Raw genomic sequence first — 17,022 nt, 5'->3', positions numbered from 1 at the left:
TAATTCAGTATTCCGCTCAGGCAGTGGTCTGTATTTGATACTCCAAAGTACAGTTATTCATAAAGTTAGCCCAGAAGTTAGGAGAGTTAAACAAAGATCACTCCATTATGATGCAGAGGCTTGATTAAATTCTAACCTTTAGTCTATAATTATGTATTTCAGTTTTTGAGGGGTTACCCCATGCGTTGGTGGCATATACTTTTAGATTATAGACCAGGGGTCGGCAACCTCTGGCACATGGCTCGCCAGGGTAAGCACTTGGCGGGAAGCCGCGGTCAGCACATCCCTCGGTCCACACTGCTTCCCACAGCCCCCATTGGCCTGGGACGGTGAACCGCGGCCAGTGGGAGCTGCGGTCAGCCGAACCTACCGACATGGCAGGTAAACAAACTGGCCCGGCCCGCCAGGGTCCTTACCCTGGTGAGCCGCGTGCCAGAGGTTGCCGACCCCTGTTATAGACACTGTATCAGAAGTATGCAGTAATAAGCCATGTTGACACCCATACACACATGGTCAAAAGTGGAAGTTATACAACATAACCAAAAGCAGACGCTATAGTTCCATGAGAAGAAAAAGATGGAGATTCCCAAATCAGGTCTCAGTTCTGCAGAAGCCCAGATATAAAAGCCTGTCCAACCTCAGATTTTACAACCATAACTTGCTAGTTTGATAATAAACAATCTGCCATACCTGGATAAACTTATAGTTTTGCTTCTCAGAAATGGTTTCAAGATTCTTCAAGCTTGCACAATAGTCCATCTTAAGAAAAAAAAACACAGAATATTACTATGACGATGAGTTTTCAACGATTCTATATTAGATCCTGCTTATTTACTAACTGAGCAAGTGTCTAATTAACAAGCTTGAGGAGAAGGTGCTAAAACTATTGTTTAAAATAGATCTGCAGAGAGGTCAACTTCTCTGTTTAAAAGGTGTATTATGTGCCATTACATGGTGATTGAAAACTCTAGCAATAATCAATTAAATAGAAGCTTAGAATCCTAGTCCCCCAGAATTGATCCATCTGCCCACACTTTGTTGACAACATAATTCTCTGATATCATTTGGCAGCCAAAACAGATGATTGTGAGATGGGCAAATAAAAATGAGAAACAGTTGAAGTCTTCCAAAACAGAGCCATTTTCATATGAATGCTTTCTAATTAAGAGAGCTGAAGGAATGTATGAAAGTAAAATATTAAATTTTGGCAGAGGAAACATTTGAAAGTGATCCTCTCTTTAAAATTCCCAGACTCGTTAACATTGTAGACCCTGATTCTAAAAATACACATATGATTAAGCATTTGCTTCAGTGATATTACTCACATGAGTAAAGTTAAGCTTCTGTAGCAGTATTTTCAGGATTGGGCCAGACTTTGCTATGACACATGCTATTGTGGTTGGTTATATTATGGAAGTGCAGAAGAGTTTGTTGTGAAGGTGAAGAGTCTTTGAAAATTTTGCTCTGAAGATTACCTTACCTGGAGGTTTTCAGTGATTGTGTTTAATGGGATCTGCAGTTGAGCAATCTTTACTCTAATCCAATGGCTTGCAACTTTCCAGAATACTGTAACCCTTTCAGGAGTCCGATTTGTCTTACGTACCCCCAATTTACACCTCACTTAAAAACAACTTGCTTACAAAATCAGACATAAAAATACAAGTGTCACAGTATACTATTACTGAAAAATTGCTTACTTTCTCATTGTTACATAAAATTATAAAATAAATCAATTTCTACATAATGCCTGATTGAGTACTAACCAAATAAGCTGTCTGGGGTAGAAGTTTCAAACCCACTGTTGAAAGCATGACGTGGCTGAGAAGCAGATTTGAAACTCATGGCTACTCCAAATAAAAATACTTCGTTTGATTAGAGTTAAGGTACAGTATGTGAAACAAAGAACATGTTAGCAGAATTGAGGTGGGCTTTGAGAACTGGGCTTTAGATCAGGCCCTAAATTAGCACGTAAAACATGCCAACTCTGAATTTTAAGAAATTCAAGGTCTAATGTAAAACTTTCCATGTCAAGCAAACTTTCAACATATTGTATATTAACTGATTCACATTACACCTCTACCCCGTTATAACGCCACCTGATATAACACAAATTCGGATATAACGCAGTAAAGCAGTGATCCGGCGGGGGCGGGGCTGCGCGCTCCAGCAGATCAAATCAAGTTCGATATAATGCGGTTTTACCTATAACATGGTAAGATTTTTTGGCTCCTGAGGACAGTGTTATATCGAGGTAGAGGTGCATTTCACATTTCTTTAGAGAGAAAAAACACAAAAACTTACCTTATCTAGATTGATAATCAGATAGTCTGGATAGTTTTCTACAAGAGACACAACCACATGTGATGCACTGCAGGTTTAAAAAAAGAATAATCCTGTTTTAAATTATGATTATATAGATAACTTTAGGATACCAGATCCCTAGAGACAAAACCCCAATTAACACAAAAATACACTGATTTTTTTAAAATTTGCTAATGTTGCTTTTTGTTATCCGGTACCGACGTTAGACTTACCGGTCTGTAATTGCCGGGATCACCCCTAGAGCCCTTTTTAAATATTGGCATTACATTAGCTAACTTCCAGTCATTGGGTACCGAAGCCGATTTAAAGGACAGGTTACAAACCTTAGTTAATAGTTCCGCAACTTCACATTTGAGTTCTTTCAGAACTCTTGGGTGAATGCCATCTGGTCCCGGTGACTTGTTAATGTTGAGTTTATCAATTAATTCCCAAACCTCCTCTAGTGACACTTCAATCTGTGACAGTTCCTCAGATTTGTCACCTACAAAAGCCAGCACAGGTTTGGGAATCTCCCTAACATCCTCAGCCGTGAAGACTGAAGCAAAGAATCCATTTAGTTTCTCCACAATGACTTTATCGTCTTTCAGCGCTCCTTTTGTATTTTGATCGTCAAGGGGCCCCACTGATTGTTTAGCAGGCTTCCTGCTTCTGATGTACTTAAAAAACATTTTGTTATTACCTTTAGAGTTTTTGGCTAGTCGTTCTTCAAACTCCTCTTTGGCTTTTCTTATTACAATCAAATGTCATAGTTTTCTAATAAACTGTATAACCTACATATCAGCATATCTTTGGCCTCAATTCTTCATATACTTATACATGGCTTTAAAATTTATAGGTTTGTGGTTCCACTGCATAGAGTTAAGCACATGACTGTTTGCAAGATTAGCATTTGTGTAACCTTAAACATTTTTTTAAGAGCTGATCCATCCCCTGCCATACCAACAGTCTCAATGATCTGTGCTTCAATACTGAGCCGTGGGTTCTGTTCATACATTACCGTGGTTCTGTTCATATGTTACATTAGTTTCTACACCTAAGCACATTTCAGAATTGGTCAATTAAGGTGCAGAGAGAAATTCACAAAAATAAATTCTGAAATGTGCTTAGGTGTAGAAAGTAATGTAACATATGACCAATTAAGGTAGAGAGAGAAATGTATAACACATGGAGCCCATGCATCTTGTTAGCAAATCTAGGCACTTCAGACACTTCTGAGAAGAGAGGAAAATGGGGGGAGGGGGCCACAAAGAGAAGAAGGGAGAAATGGGCACCTTGCATACCATTTCTCCCCCCAAGCTCCCTGTGGACCATCCTCACCCCCCCTCTATTTCAGGGGCTCTTGCCAACTCTGCTCACCCACCCCTCATCAAGGGGCTCTGTATGCTACTCCCATATCCCCCTCCACCATACTATTGTCCTCCATTCTCCCTCCAAGCCAGGGGCCCTGTGTGCCCCTCCTTGCCCTCTGTGCTCATACTACAGTACTCCATTCTCCACCCAATCCCCTTTACCAGGTCCCCTATGCTGGGAGGTCCATGTGCCTCCCATTCCTTCCATGCAAGGTCCCTCATTCTCTTTGCCATGCCCTTCCTTCCCCATGGCTCCCCACCATTCTCATTTCTTTTGTTTCTGTCCTAGAGATAAGTCATTGAGGTTGTCAACACTTTTAAACTATTAGGAGGACGAGCAGAGCTGAGATGAGGCATATTATGCTGGAAGGTGTTCATGGCTTTGATTAACCAGTTCTTTGATCTACAGATCATATCTCTGAGGTTCTATTGTAACTAACACTTCAGGAATGGAGGTTGTTTATAATTCAAATGTTTGTAACTGAACACACATCATGGTGTTATTTCAAAAGTTTACAACTGAACCTTAATGACTTAATACAAATTTGAAACTTTACTATGCAAAAGAAAAATGCTGCTTTTAACCATCTTAATTTAAATGAAACAAGTACTGATACAGTTTCCTTACCTTGTCCAATTTTTTTTAAACTTTCCTTTTTTTAAATAATTTATGTTTAACACAGTACTGTACTGTATTTCCTTTTTTTTCCTGTCTCTGCTGCTGCCTGATTGTATATTTCTGGTTCCAAATGAGGCGTGTGGTTGGCCAGTCAGTTTGTAACTCTGAACTGTAAGCACTGTACTGAAATTGATAATTTTGCTATCCAGACACAAAGACTGCTTACCCTCCATTTCTCCCTTCCAATTTTCTGATTTTCACCAAAAAGCAAAGGATTCTGCCCATTGATACTTAAAGATTCCTTGAAATTTTGGAATTGATTGACAACAGCATTTTAAAGTATCACATATGTGACAGGCTGGAACTTACTACCTCCTAAGAGCCCTGTGTACCAAGGTTCAAGACTCAGGGTCCCTGACATGCAGTCCTTACTCCCGTGTGCAGGGAAATGAGGAGGAATAAACTCCACTTCCTCTCTTTTATGAGGCAAGATTTAAAAGACTGGGACTTTTAAGTTTGGAAGACACAAATAAGCAGGGGATACAATAGAGGACTATAAAATCATGAATGGTGCCAAGAAAGTGAATAAGGAAGTGTTAGTTCCTCCTTCACATAAGGAGTACATTTAAAACAAACAAAATGAACTTCTTCACATAACGCACAGTCAACCTGTGGAACTCGTTGCCAGGGGATGTTGTGATGGCCAAAACTATAACTGGGCTCAAAACAGAATTAGATAAATTCATGGAGGATAGGTCCATCAATGGCTATTAGTCAAGATGGTCAGGGATGCAACCCCTGCCCGAGATGTCCCTAAGCCTCTGAATGCTAGAAGCTGGGAGTGAATGACAGCTAATGGATCATTTGGTAATTGCCCTGTTCTGTTCATTCCCTCTGAAACACCTAATATTGGCCTCTATCAAAAGAGAGTATACTGGGCTAGATGGACTATTGATTTGACCCAGTATGGCCATTCCTATACACAAAGAAACAGAGAAATGTCATGGAATGTACCTCGCTTTGCTCGGCCAATCAGCTTAGCTTTACAGATGCAAAACATTGTAAGTATGCACATTCTCAAATTAATAAAAACCTGTTCTTACATTGATTTAGCTGAAGTCAGTCAGGAAGAGGTTTAAGCTCAATCAGTATAAACTAGCCTTTTGCCCTGCTTTAACCAATCAATTTTCAAACCAATTTAAGTTTTCCTGATGCAAATGCTGTATTTAAGACAAGGTTTTTTTTGTTTGTTTCTTTGTTTTTAATAAAAGGAATAAAGAAAAAAATCCTAGATATTTACCTTGTCTATACTAGGCTTTGCCAGTACAGCTCTACCGGAAAACCCTTCTAGTGGACACTCCACCTTCCCCAACAACATTTTAGCTAGTATAACTGCATCTACATTAGGGCCTTTGAATTGTTATGTAGTTTTGAGATGTGATACCCCTCCACCCAGCTGAGACTGGCATAGCTATGCCAGCAAAACTTTTAAGTGTAGACCACGTATCGGTCTTCCACAGACAGCTAACTTGATGTATCATCCTCTCCGATGTCCATTATATGCTAACTTGCATGTGAGTGAGTAATATTTAATTTTATAAGGTAATTAGTATAAACCAGGGGTCGGCAACCTCTGGCACGCGGCTCACCAGGATAAGCACCCTGGCGGGCCAGGCCAGTTTGTTTACCTGCTGCGTCAGCAGGTTCAGTGGACCGCGGCTCCCACCGGCTGCGGTTCACTGTCCCAGGCCAATGGGGGCTGCGGTAAGCACTGCGGGCCAAGGGATGTGCTGGCCGTGGCTTTCCGCCTCCCGCATTGGCCTGGGACAGCGAACCGCGGCCAGTGGGAGCTGCGGTCCGCCGAACCTGCCGACACAGCAGGTAAACAAACTGGTCTGGCCCACCAGGCAGCCGCATGCCAGAGGTTGCGGACTCCTGGTATAAACTGTTGTCCCTTCAACTTGGTAAAGAAAGCAAAATGCAGCTTTTGCCATAAAGGGCCACTGAACTGAACAGATAACTACTTCTGTCTGAAATTGTTTGCTTACTGCTGAAAATTAAAGCTAAGATTATGTCACGCAGGATCACAGAAGTCACGGATTCCGTGACGTCTAGAGACCTCCGTGACATTTTCCACTTCAGCCCCGGGAGCGAGAACCCCGAAACTCCAAGCCGCAGCAAGGGGCAATCCCAGAGCTATGAGTCACCATGGGCAGCAAGTGCTAGACAACCCTCCCCGCCCCCACCGCAGGGTTTAGGGAAGCATCGTTAGCCCCACTGTGTCATAGTTATTTTTAGTAAGAGTCAGGGACAGGTCACAGGCCTCTGTGAATTTTTATTACCTGTGACCTGTCCCTGATTTTTACTCAACAGTGACAAAATCTCAGCCTTACTGATAAGGAGCGCGGGCGGCAGCGGCGGGACAGCGGGAGGGGGGGGGAGAGACTCACCCCGCCCCCCTCCCAAGCAGGGTGACCGCATGAGAAGAAGAAAATACCAGGACACATGGGGGGGGGGGGGGAAAAGAGGTTTCCGCTGACGGAGCAAAAACCAAAACAACACGGAGACCCGCGAAACGTCGGGACACACTGCGCCGCCCACCCACGGGTCGGGACGCGGGACAAGCGCCTGGATCTCGGGCCCCTTCCCCCAAGCGCCGCTACTCACATGAACCCGGCGCCGCCCGTCACCAGGAGCCGCTTGGCAAAGCCCGACGGCCCCACGGCAGCCCCCGGAGCCCCAGCGCCCGACATCATCCGCGCTTTACGGCACTTCCGCTGCTCGCCCCCCTGCCGTCACGTCCCGGCGTTGTCTCTCACCACCCCCCCCCCTGCGTTGTCCGCCAGTGCGCATGGGCGAAGCGGTGCCTCCGTCCCCGCGCGTGCACAGTGATGCCCTCTACTACTGCCCTCGTCCGTGCCGGGAGCGCGGGGGTGCGCTAGCGGCGGCGCGGGTCCATGCATGGGGCAGGGGCAGGGGCAGCCCCGCCCCAGCACAGGGCGGGCGGGCGGACGCTGTGGGCGGTCCCCCGAAGCATCCCCACCCCCTCCACGGCAGCCGTAAAATACCGTTTCACGACACTTGGCCGCCGTATGGCCAAGCTAAGCAACGGACACGTAGCGACCTGGCGACGGGCCGCGCCTCGGGCTCTCGCTGCAGGAGGGAGGGGGGAATAACAATGGGGGAGGCGAGGCACGCGCTGGCTCCGCCCCATGGCTCGTTCTCTGTTCTTATTGGTTCTCCCTCCGCCGGCTCCAGCTGTGCGCGGTGGGGGGGGCTGTCACGTGATACCGAGGTGGCGGGGGGCCCGTGCCGCTGCCGGGGATGGGGCAGCTGCTGTGGCTGCTCTGCGTGGCCGTGGGCAGCGGCCGCTGGTGGCTGCGGGGCGCCCAGGGGAAGACGCTGCGGGGCCGCTTCCCCAGCGCGGGGGGCGGGGCGCAGCCGGCGGCGCGGTTCCAGTTCCACGGTAGGTGCCCGCCGCGGGCGGGCGGGCGGGAGCCGGCGGCTCCGCAGCCCGGGTGTGGGGGCCGCGGGGCCCGTCACCTCAGCTGGGCTCGGGGGCGAGACCTGCCTGGCGCGCCGAGCCCAGGGCTGCCCGCGGGCGGAGCCGGGCGCACACGCGTGCCCGGAGCCTGCCGAGAGCCGGAGGGGCCCTGCCCTGCCCTGCGCCGGGTTTGGAAGGGAGACTGGGGCATGTCCGCGCTCCAGTGGCTGCAGCCCGAGGCGTGGGCGCTCCCCACGGCCGGGGAAGGGGGGGTTTCATCGGTGTAGTTAACCCTGCCCCCCCGGCCGCCCCCCCGCTTTGAGAGGCAGCAGCTGGATCAAAGGAAATATTCTTCCATTGACCAGACTGTGTGGATTGACAGTGTGGGTTAAGTCGTGGTCACTATGTTGCACAGGGCATGATATTTTTAATAGCCCTGAGCATTGTAGCTAGATCAACCTAAGTTTTAGGTATAGACCAGACCTGTCTACACTGTAATTAAAAACCTTCTGACTCGGGCTTGCTGGACTTGGGCTAAGGAACTGTTTAATTGCAGTATAGATGTTTGGGCTTGGGCTGCAGCTGGGACTCTGGGATCCTCCCACCTTGCAGGTCCTAGAGCCTGAGCCCAAATTAAACACCACCATTAAACAGCCCCTTAGTCAGAGTCCTGTAAGCCTGGGTGAGATGGCAAGGGTTTTTTATGTCAGTGCACCCATTCCTGAAGAGGCCTTTCAGCATTCTCAAGCCATCTAGTTTGCCTCTACCAGTGCCCAAATATCCTAATAGATTATATAGTGATGAAAGCACATTAAGAACTAGATACTGTTATCAGTCTGTCTCAATGACTTTGCACAGGAGGTCACTATCACTATCCATTTTACAGATGGGGAAAGAGGGACGCAGGGAGGATTAGCAACTTGTCCAAAGCCACATAGCAAGCCAGTGGCAGAGCCAAGAGCTTTATGAGCTTTGGCTACAAAAGAGTTGCCATGTAATACTTTTTTTTTAAATTATTATCTTGAAGGTTTTTTGCATTATGTTTGCTTAATTTTAATAATAACTCAGATTATATGTTAAATCACTAAATAGTAACTAGAATTATACTTAATACTCTACGTTCCTCAATCAGAAAGTTTCAAGGAACCTTATAGCTTTCTCCACTTACTATATGTACGTGCCCTTAACATGTCAGGATGTTTCCCAGAAAATGCCTCTTCTGCAAACACCTCTATATAGGTTATCAGTTATTAATAATAATGTTATAAAACAATTTGTATTTCTTTTATTCAGACACATGTTTATGAAAGGTCTAATTATGCAGGCAAAGAATTATTAGCCTGTACCATAGACATGCATAGTGCTTTACAGATGTCTAAGACCCTATCCCTGTCACCAAGTTCGTACCATCTGAGACCTCTATCCTGCAACCGACTCTATGTGGTGAACCCCTGCTCCTGTGTAGAGCCCCACTGAATTCAGTGGGAGTCAGCTTGCTCAGAGCCAGTTGCTGGATTAGTGCCTGAATTAGATAGGAGTGTAAGAGATAATACACAAGAGGTGGAGAAGAGGTGAGAGTCTTTAGAGTTTAAAAGCAAAACAATGCCGACATAAGTTTGAAGACATTTATATCTTTGCTATTTGTATTGTATTGATTTACTCTGACTAGAATTCTCGATTCTAAGAATTTTTTCTTTTAAGAATGGGGTGTATTATATTTAATGTAAAGACCACATGATGGTGTGGAATAAATGGATTTATTGGCATGAGTTGGGGATATCTGATTTAGTCACAGGTGATGAATTATTGAGTGATGCAAGTTATCCTCAAACAAATACAACTTTTTCACCAGGCCATATTTTTGCCGTGTATATCTACACACACCTCATGTTACTGACTATCTTCTAGAAGTTCTTTTAAAAAAAAAAATTGGTGCTCTCTTGTATTCCTCCATCTTATATTTAAGTATCTTAGTTCTCATCAGTTCTACTCTACAGCAGATGATAAAATAATTGTGATTTTAAAGGTTAGTATGTCAAGCCCTTCCAGTTTTAGAATCAAGTGCTACATTCCATAGGGAAGATTGGAATCTATTCTTTCTAGCCCAAAGGATCTTTAACCAGTCACTAGTACAAAACTGAATAGAACAATTCCTGGACCTTGGACAGATGTAAATTGGGAGGAAAGGGGGAGACAACTATCTGTAAGGCTTTTTTTTTTTTAGTTGTTTAAAGTACAGTTATAACATAAATGTATGTTTATGTTAATGAGGCCAGAGTTAGGATTTTGTGCAAGTTGAGATCATGAGAGTGGTGTTCAATGGAGACTTGTTGGCTGGGCTTGCAAACTTTTTGTCTTCAATTTGGCAGTCTGTCTGTCTAATGTAATAACTTTTAAACACCACATGCAATCAGTTCCAAAATTTCAGGGAATGTTCTAGGCATCAATGGCCATTAGTCCCTCCAATTTCCCTGCCAGCTCTTTAGCACAGCCACCTCCTCAAACACCTCTGCAGTTGGCAGTAGAACAAACAGGTTGATAGCACCCTTTAACACCTTCCAGCATAACAGTACCCCATCTTGTCTCTGCCTGCCCTCCCAGGAGAGTGCAACATGTTGACATCCTGGGTAACTTAGCACTGAGACAGAAAGAAGAGTTGCGGGGAGGGGCCAGGGAGACATGCACACAGCCTCTGGTGTGGGAGGGGGAATGAGGGTTACAGAGAGTCTCTTCCTGTGAGGGGTATGGAGGGCATAGGGAAGTGGAAATTGGGGTGCACTCAGAGCTGCTGAGTGTAGGGTATGGGATAGGAGAATGGGGATCCATCCTGGTATGGGAGGAGGTGAGATTGGAGGGCACACTGAGACCCGATCAGGAGGGAGATGTGAGGGAGTTGCAGGGTGCCCCTGAAACAAAGGGGAATGGGAGGATAGCACACAGGGAGCATGTGGAGGGGTGGAATAAGGAAGCATGCATTCCACTCCTGGTGTGTGCAGTAAGCTTGATCTACGGATGGTACAAAGTGTGCGACTTCCTAGTTAACCTCAATGACTGTATGACTAGTCAGTAGGTATGCTAAAAAGGTTGGCTGGAGCTAGAGGAAATCACTTCCTTCAGCTTGTCTGTAGGGGGCTGAAATTTGAAGGAGCTTGACAAATGGAAAATTACCAACAGCAGAACAAAGCAGCCAGGTGTTGTGTTAGGACAGACAAACTTGAGAGATTATCAGAGCCACTCAGGAACTTTGAGTAGGAGAGAAAGGAAGAGATGTGTATATATATATTCATAGCAGGGGGTGGTTGAGTTAGTTGCAGGACCAACCAAGGTCAGAGCAAGATGACCAAGAAGGAGGCTTGGTAATTGGGAAGGCAAGGCGGCAAGCTGTGTCTTGCAGCAGAGGAACCCTGGACAGCACCAGAGGACTCAGATCCCAGCCCAAAGAATGATCTGAGGTGGTCAGAAAACCAAGGCAGGGAAATGCATGCAGGGTTTATTATTTTTATATAGGTATGCATATTTCTTGTGCAGTTGAATAAAGAGCAGTGGTGGTTTAGACTCGTGTGCAAAGTCAGTCTGTGTGTTATGTGGTATACCGATTGCATGTACTTGAAGAATTAATCTGTGGACCCCAGAAGTGCTGGAGTTCTGGGAGAGAAGCTACAAGGGAGACTGAGGGGTCAGTACTGGTCCTTGGGCCTGGGTAATTTGACTGTGAGGTCTCAGCTCTCTGGAGAGGGTGTGATATAGGAACTGCCCCTCAAGAGTATGACTGGGGATTCCAGACCAGGGGCAGTGACTGGACCATGCTTATGCTCTGGTAAACTAAAGCACACATGGCCCAATGAAGTGAGCCCCCTTACAGTAATCTGGAGAGTGACCAAGAGTGGTCCATCTGGATCTGTGACATGCATTAAAAAGGTACTGCTATAGCTGTCTAGGTACTTGTCAAGGTTTCCTCCCCCACTCTGAACTTTAGAGTACAAATGTGGAGACCTGCATGGACACTTCTAAGCTTAATTTACTAGCTTAGATCTGGTAACACTGCCACCAGCCAGAAGTCAATGTCTGGCACACTCCCTGTCCCCCCAAAACCTTCCCTGGGGAACACAGATCCAAACCCCTTAGATCTTAACACAAGGAGAAATTAACCATTCCCCACTCCTTTTCCCCCAGACTTTCCCCTCCCTGGGTTGTCTTGAGAGGCTTCACACAGATCCAAACTCCTTGGATCTTAAAACAAAGAGGAATTAATCATCCCCCCTCCTTTTCCCCCCTACCGATCCCTGGTGAGTTCAGATCCAATCCCCTTGGGTCTTAAAACAAGGAAAAAAATCACTCGGGTTCTTAAAAAGAAAATTTTTATTTTCTTTTTCTTTAATTAAAAGCTATCTCTGTAAAATCAGGATGGAAAATGCTTTACAGGGTACTTAAATTTATATAGCCAGAGAAACCCCCTCTAGCCTCAGGTTCAAAGTTACAGCAAACAGAGGTAAAAATCCTTCCAGCAAAAAGAAACATTTACAGGTTGAGAAAACAAACATAAGACTAACACGCCTTCCTGGCTAGGTACTTACAAATTTGAAACATGAGACTGATTCAGAAAGATTTGGAGAGCCTGGATTGACGTCTGGTCCCTCTCAGTCCCGAGAACGAACAACCCCCAAACAAAGAACCCAAAACAAAGACTTCCCTCCACCAAGATTTGAAAGTATCTTGTCCCCTTATTGGTCCTCTGGTCAGGTGTCAGCCAGGTTTACTGAGCTTCTTAACCCTTTACAGGTAAAAGAGATATTAACCCTTAACTATCTGTTTATGACAGTACTCTACCAATTTTATTTGTGTGATCCACATAAGTCATGTAGTTGATTTTTTTTTTTTTTAAATATCAAGGTGACCATGCTGTTCTGTATATCAGAATCAACAATGTAGCAGCAGCTGTTGAAAAAGAGGCCAGACTTCACCTTTTTCAAGCACAGGAATGGCTAAAGCTGCAGGACAGCACCCAGGATCACAGCTGCGGAGAGAAACTATCCAAAGCTCAGCTGACAAGTGAGTTTATTCTCTTTAAACCTTGAAGTCAGCGTTCTTTTAACTATGTATTTTTGATAAATTCATGGTCTCATTGAAATCAGTAAGATTTTTATCAACTTACGTGAAACCAGAATGGTCCCGTCAGTATTTTTTTGTTTAATTACAAAGAGATGTAGTTGGTTTGCTTGTGTCTTTTTTGGAGGATTTTTTATTTTACAAATGATGTCTCCTTAAACAGCTGGGATATTAATATTCCTTGACAAACCAAGTAGTGAAACATTTTAAGATAGGTAATTTTATATCAAGTCTCATTCTAACCCAATGCTTTCATTTGCTTAGAATTTTGAAAAATACTAGTATTTGGCTGAAATTTTCCATATGTAGGCTCAGCCTGGAGATTATTCCCATTTCACGATAGTGTAAGATTGTTATTGAGTGTGCAGAAAATCTTAACAGAAGACCTTAACAAAGTGCAGTCTCCAAGCCAGTTTGCAGAATAAAATCACTATGATGTATAAATTTTTGGGGGCCTGGGGGTAAGGGCAGGAATCAGCTCTTCAAATGCACAGTTGTGTGTGAGGGGGTGTTGTTCTCTTTGTTGGAACAGGAGAAAACCGGTTTTATGAACAAATAATTGCAATAGACTTCACTAATTATAAATACATTTAAGAAATGTTAAGAGGTTTCAGTCATAGTAAGAAGTGCTTGTTTGTAAGATGAGTATAATGTGGTGTTAGAGAGTAAGGCATCCATAAGGGTAGGATTTTATCTGAACCTCCCCCCTCCGTTTTCTTTCACACCTCCTCCTACAATAATTTTACCATTTCTCATGTCCTTTTGTAAGTTTCATCTCTCTAAAATTAATTCAAGGCTGAATTGTGCTGTCTTAGGGTGACCAGACGTCCCGATAAAATCAGGACCGTCCCGATGTTTAGGTCTTTGTCCCGTGTCCCGACCGATCTTTGGTCGGGACGCAATTTGTCCTGATATTTCATTCCACCAGCAGCACTCGGCACCCCTCCCGCCCCCCCACCCCCCAGGTGTCCCAATATTTTCTCCCTCTCATCTGGTCACCCTATGCTGTCTCATTCCACAAAGTTTGTTTAATATTAATTTCCTTTTACCATTTAATTCTGCTATTCATCATTGAATCTCTAATTCAAGTGTTGTTAATATTTAAGTTGATAATTATACCAGCATAGAATATGCATGCTGTGTTGTATTTTGTTTCTAGAAGAATAATGCAATTTTGTTAAGAGGTTCTTTTCCCCATTCCTGTAGAAAATGGCATTGTTCAAAGACAGGAAAACAAAATTAAAAGGCCAGTGCCACTTTTATGGAAGCATGAATCTGGCAGCCTTTGATATACAAAACATTGAAGACCCTCATAAAATTCAGTTTCAAAGAAGTGTTAATCAAGATAATGCTTAATTTGTGTACTGATCTAAGTTAAAAAAAAAAGTGCAAATCGTAGAACAGCCAAACAATAAAGCGTTCAATAGCTCTGATTAATTATTTAATTGAAAGATACAGATACTAAAAGCATTATTTTGTACCATTTATTGAGTGTAACATTAGACATTCTAATTGAAGCAAGCATAAAGTTTCCTTTTCAAATTAAGCAGATATTAGAGACTTCATTCATCAGTATCTTACGTGAATGCAGCTCTATTTTCATATGTTTCCCTTAGGCAACCAAGAGACCACAGTTTATAGGATAAATAAGTGACCTCTTGGCATGTTGTAAGAATTGAACCTTAACACAATCTGACTGTGGTGCTGCTTCTAAGGCTACCATGTTCTGAAAACAGTTGCCTTTGTATCAGCTGTTGCCATTACCTATGCTTGGTTGATGGGACAAGGATAACACTAGAATAATACATGCTTAAAAGAGCTACGCGACACAAATTGCATTTATTACATGTGGTGGTGTTAGTTCAGTATATGGTCCCCCGTGGTACTCAGTGCTGGTTGCTTCAATGGAACCTGGAATGTGTTTCTTCCTGAATCCAACTGTTGATCAATTTAAGCCTTGAAGGATAAGGGAAAATAGGCCTTTAAACTATGTCCCAAGTACAGTAATTTAATTATAGCTATTCATAGTAGGTTTCATAAAGGGAATTAGACTCTCTAAGTTGTTTGTCTCAAATATCCTGGGGCAGTGTGTACTACAGGGGTTTTTTATGTAATTTAAGATTTATTTATTTTTAATTCGCAAGTTTGGTTGTCTTCCAACTTAAACTGTTCTCTTTGTATTTTGTGAAAGGGTAGCAAGGTACTCAAGTGTCCTCTATACTCTTAATTAGTTTATAAATTTGTCACGTCTTTCATTTCTCCTTTTCCATCTAGTCATTGTCTTTTTAATTCATAATAGGGATTTCACCCCACATTGCTAGTTGTTTAGTCATCTTTTCATTGCTAGTTTGTCTCCAAAATATCTTCAGAGAACAAATACTAATTGCTTTGTAGCACTGAACGCTTGAAAAGAGATCCCACAAAAATAATTCAAGTATAGAACAAGAACCTTGTATTTCAACAATAATCCGTATTTCTGTCAGACCAGTAAAACTCTCAACACAAGTGATTTTTTTCTCCCCCTTTGTACCCAGTCACAATATTCTTGTCAAGGAAAAGAAATAGATGGAATAAAAACAATTGCATGTACAACACAAAGAGGCTGTTTAAGAGCAGTTAATGAAAATATTGCTTCAGTGTGGCTATGATTATTAACTGAAATGTTAGCTACATAAGGTAAGTCCCTTTTAGGGGACAGAGTCAGCTTAGGCACCTGACTTTTCATTCATGATTTACACAGGTAACTCAAAAAGAACAGGAGTACTTGTGGCACCTTAGAGATTAACAAATTTATTTCAGCATGAGCTTTCGTGAGCTACAGCTCACTTCTTCGGATGCATAGAATGGAACACACAGACAGGAGATATTTATACATACAGAGAACATGAAAAGGTGGAAGTATGCATACCAACAGGAAAAGTCTAATCAATTGAGATGAGCTATCATCAGCAGGAGAAAAAAAAAACAGGTAACTCAGTAATGCTCTAGTTGCCCCTATTTCCATTTTTCTCTGTTCCCTTTTAGTCTTGCTTCCCCACCCCAAACTCCAGCCCATCTACAAGTTGCATTCAACAGAATCTGCAGGAAATCCACAAAGATGAATACCAGGTATATATAACTTTTTCACAAGAGGCATATTGTAGAGTTCTTCTAAATAACTTAATACCAGAAAACTGCCAAGAAGTTGCTCAGTGGTATCACAACATCTTTGCATTACAGTACAGTAATCTAAAGACTTGTGACTCAGAAAGTTCTAGTGATCATTGACACTGCTGCCACTGTTCTTTTCAGATGTAATGGTTCAGGGCCAAACTGAGCTTCCTAATCTCTTTTGTATCTTTTTTTAAAATGTAGTGCAATTGGAAAGCAGCTACATTTTTAGAGAAAATGGTCTCATTCCTCAGATGCAATTCCACCTGCTGAGTGAAACCCACTCCTCCCTTAGCGTAGGAGAAAGGGAAGGAGGTGCTGAAGTAGACAATACTGCACTAGATCTTCAGAATTTACAGCCACTCGCTGTGGATAGAGTGCTGTCAAGGGCTTTTTTCCATCTCCCAGCCAGCCCAAGATTAGAGACGCTAAAAGATGGATGAGAGTGTGTGCTCCAAACACTTCCTAAATTGCATCAAGTTTAAACTCAGCAAAAATGAAGATTTAGCCCAGAGTCTTTCTTCATACAGTTTTATAGTATGCTTCAAAGTAGAGACCGTTCATTTTTGGAGTTCAGTTATAGTGTAAAGAAATATAATTGATGCTCTACAATTAAATAGGTACATGACCCGGGAACTCCTTAGTGCCAAATGGCGAAGGGCACAAGTGCTTAGGGTTGTACAGGGATCCACTGTGTAATAGTTCCCCGATGGTTGGCATGTAAGGTGTATACTGAGAGCCAGTTGCCCACTGGTTGTCATCATAATTGCAAAATGTATGAACAGATAATATTTAAAGAGCTATGTATACTGAAATTTATGTCCTTAAGGTCTTGGAGTTAAGGCAGGTCACCAGAAGATGACACCTCTTGGAAATGTTCTCTTCAGACAGGAGATAACAAATGCTTATCTCCCTGTCTGGCTGTTTGTATATTTGCATACTAAGCCAGGTGCAAATTAAGAGATTGTGAAATCTGAGGGGGGAGGGAGGGA

The 17,022-nt window shown here is 43.4% G+C and overlaps 2 protein-coding genes across 3 annotated transcripts in view; one reads left to right on the top strand and one right to left on the bottom strand.

The window, feature by feature from the left end:
* TGDS (TDP-glucose 4,6-dehydratase) overlaps positions 1-7,095 on the bottom strand; it is a 34,725-nt gene extending 27,630 nt beyond the window's left edge. The window contains exons 1-3 of one of the 2 annotated variants that reach the window (XM_045009999.1): positions 6,958-7,095; positions 2,302-2,368; positions 691-759 (exon numbers count right to left, since the gene is read on the bottom strand). In XM_045009999.1, the coding sequence (XP_044865934.1) occupies positions 691-759; positions 2,302-2,368; positions 6,958-7,046 (225 nt within the window). In that variant the 5' untranslated portion in view covers positions 7,047-7,095. Of the gene's footprint in view, positions 1-690; positions 760-2,301; positions 2,369-2,645; positions 2,665-6,957 lie in introns of those variants that run through there. The other variant, XM_045010007.1, reaches the window with a different exon arrangement.
* Positions 7,096-7,596: 501 nt separating this feature from the next.
* The window catches only part of GPR180 (G protein-coupled receptor 180), a 31,775-nt gene continuing 22,349 nt past the window's right edge, over positions 7,597-17,022 (top strand). The window contains exons 1-2 of the mRNA XM_045009988.1: positions 7,597-7,756; positions 12,665-12,823. Coding sequence (XP_044865923.1) covers positions 7,615-7,756; positions 12,665-12,823 — 301 coding nt within the window. The 5' untranslated portion in view covers positions 7,597-7,614. The remainder of the gene's footprint in view (positions 7,757-12,664; positions 12,824-17,022) is intronic.

This window comes from Mauremys mutica, chromosome 1 (genome assembly GCF_020497125.1).
Source record: "Mauremys mutica isolate MM-2020 ecotype Southern chromosome 1, ASM2049712v1, whole genome shotgun sequence".
Taxonomy (NCBI): domain Eukaryota; kingdom Metazoa; phylum Chordata; order Testudines; family Geoemydidae; genus Mauremys; species Mauremys mutica.
The sequence above is the reverse complement of the archived record's forward strand: the minus strand, read 5'-3'. Positions and strand labels throughout refer to the sequence as shown.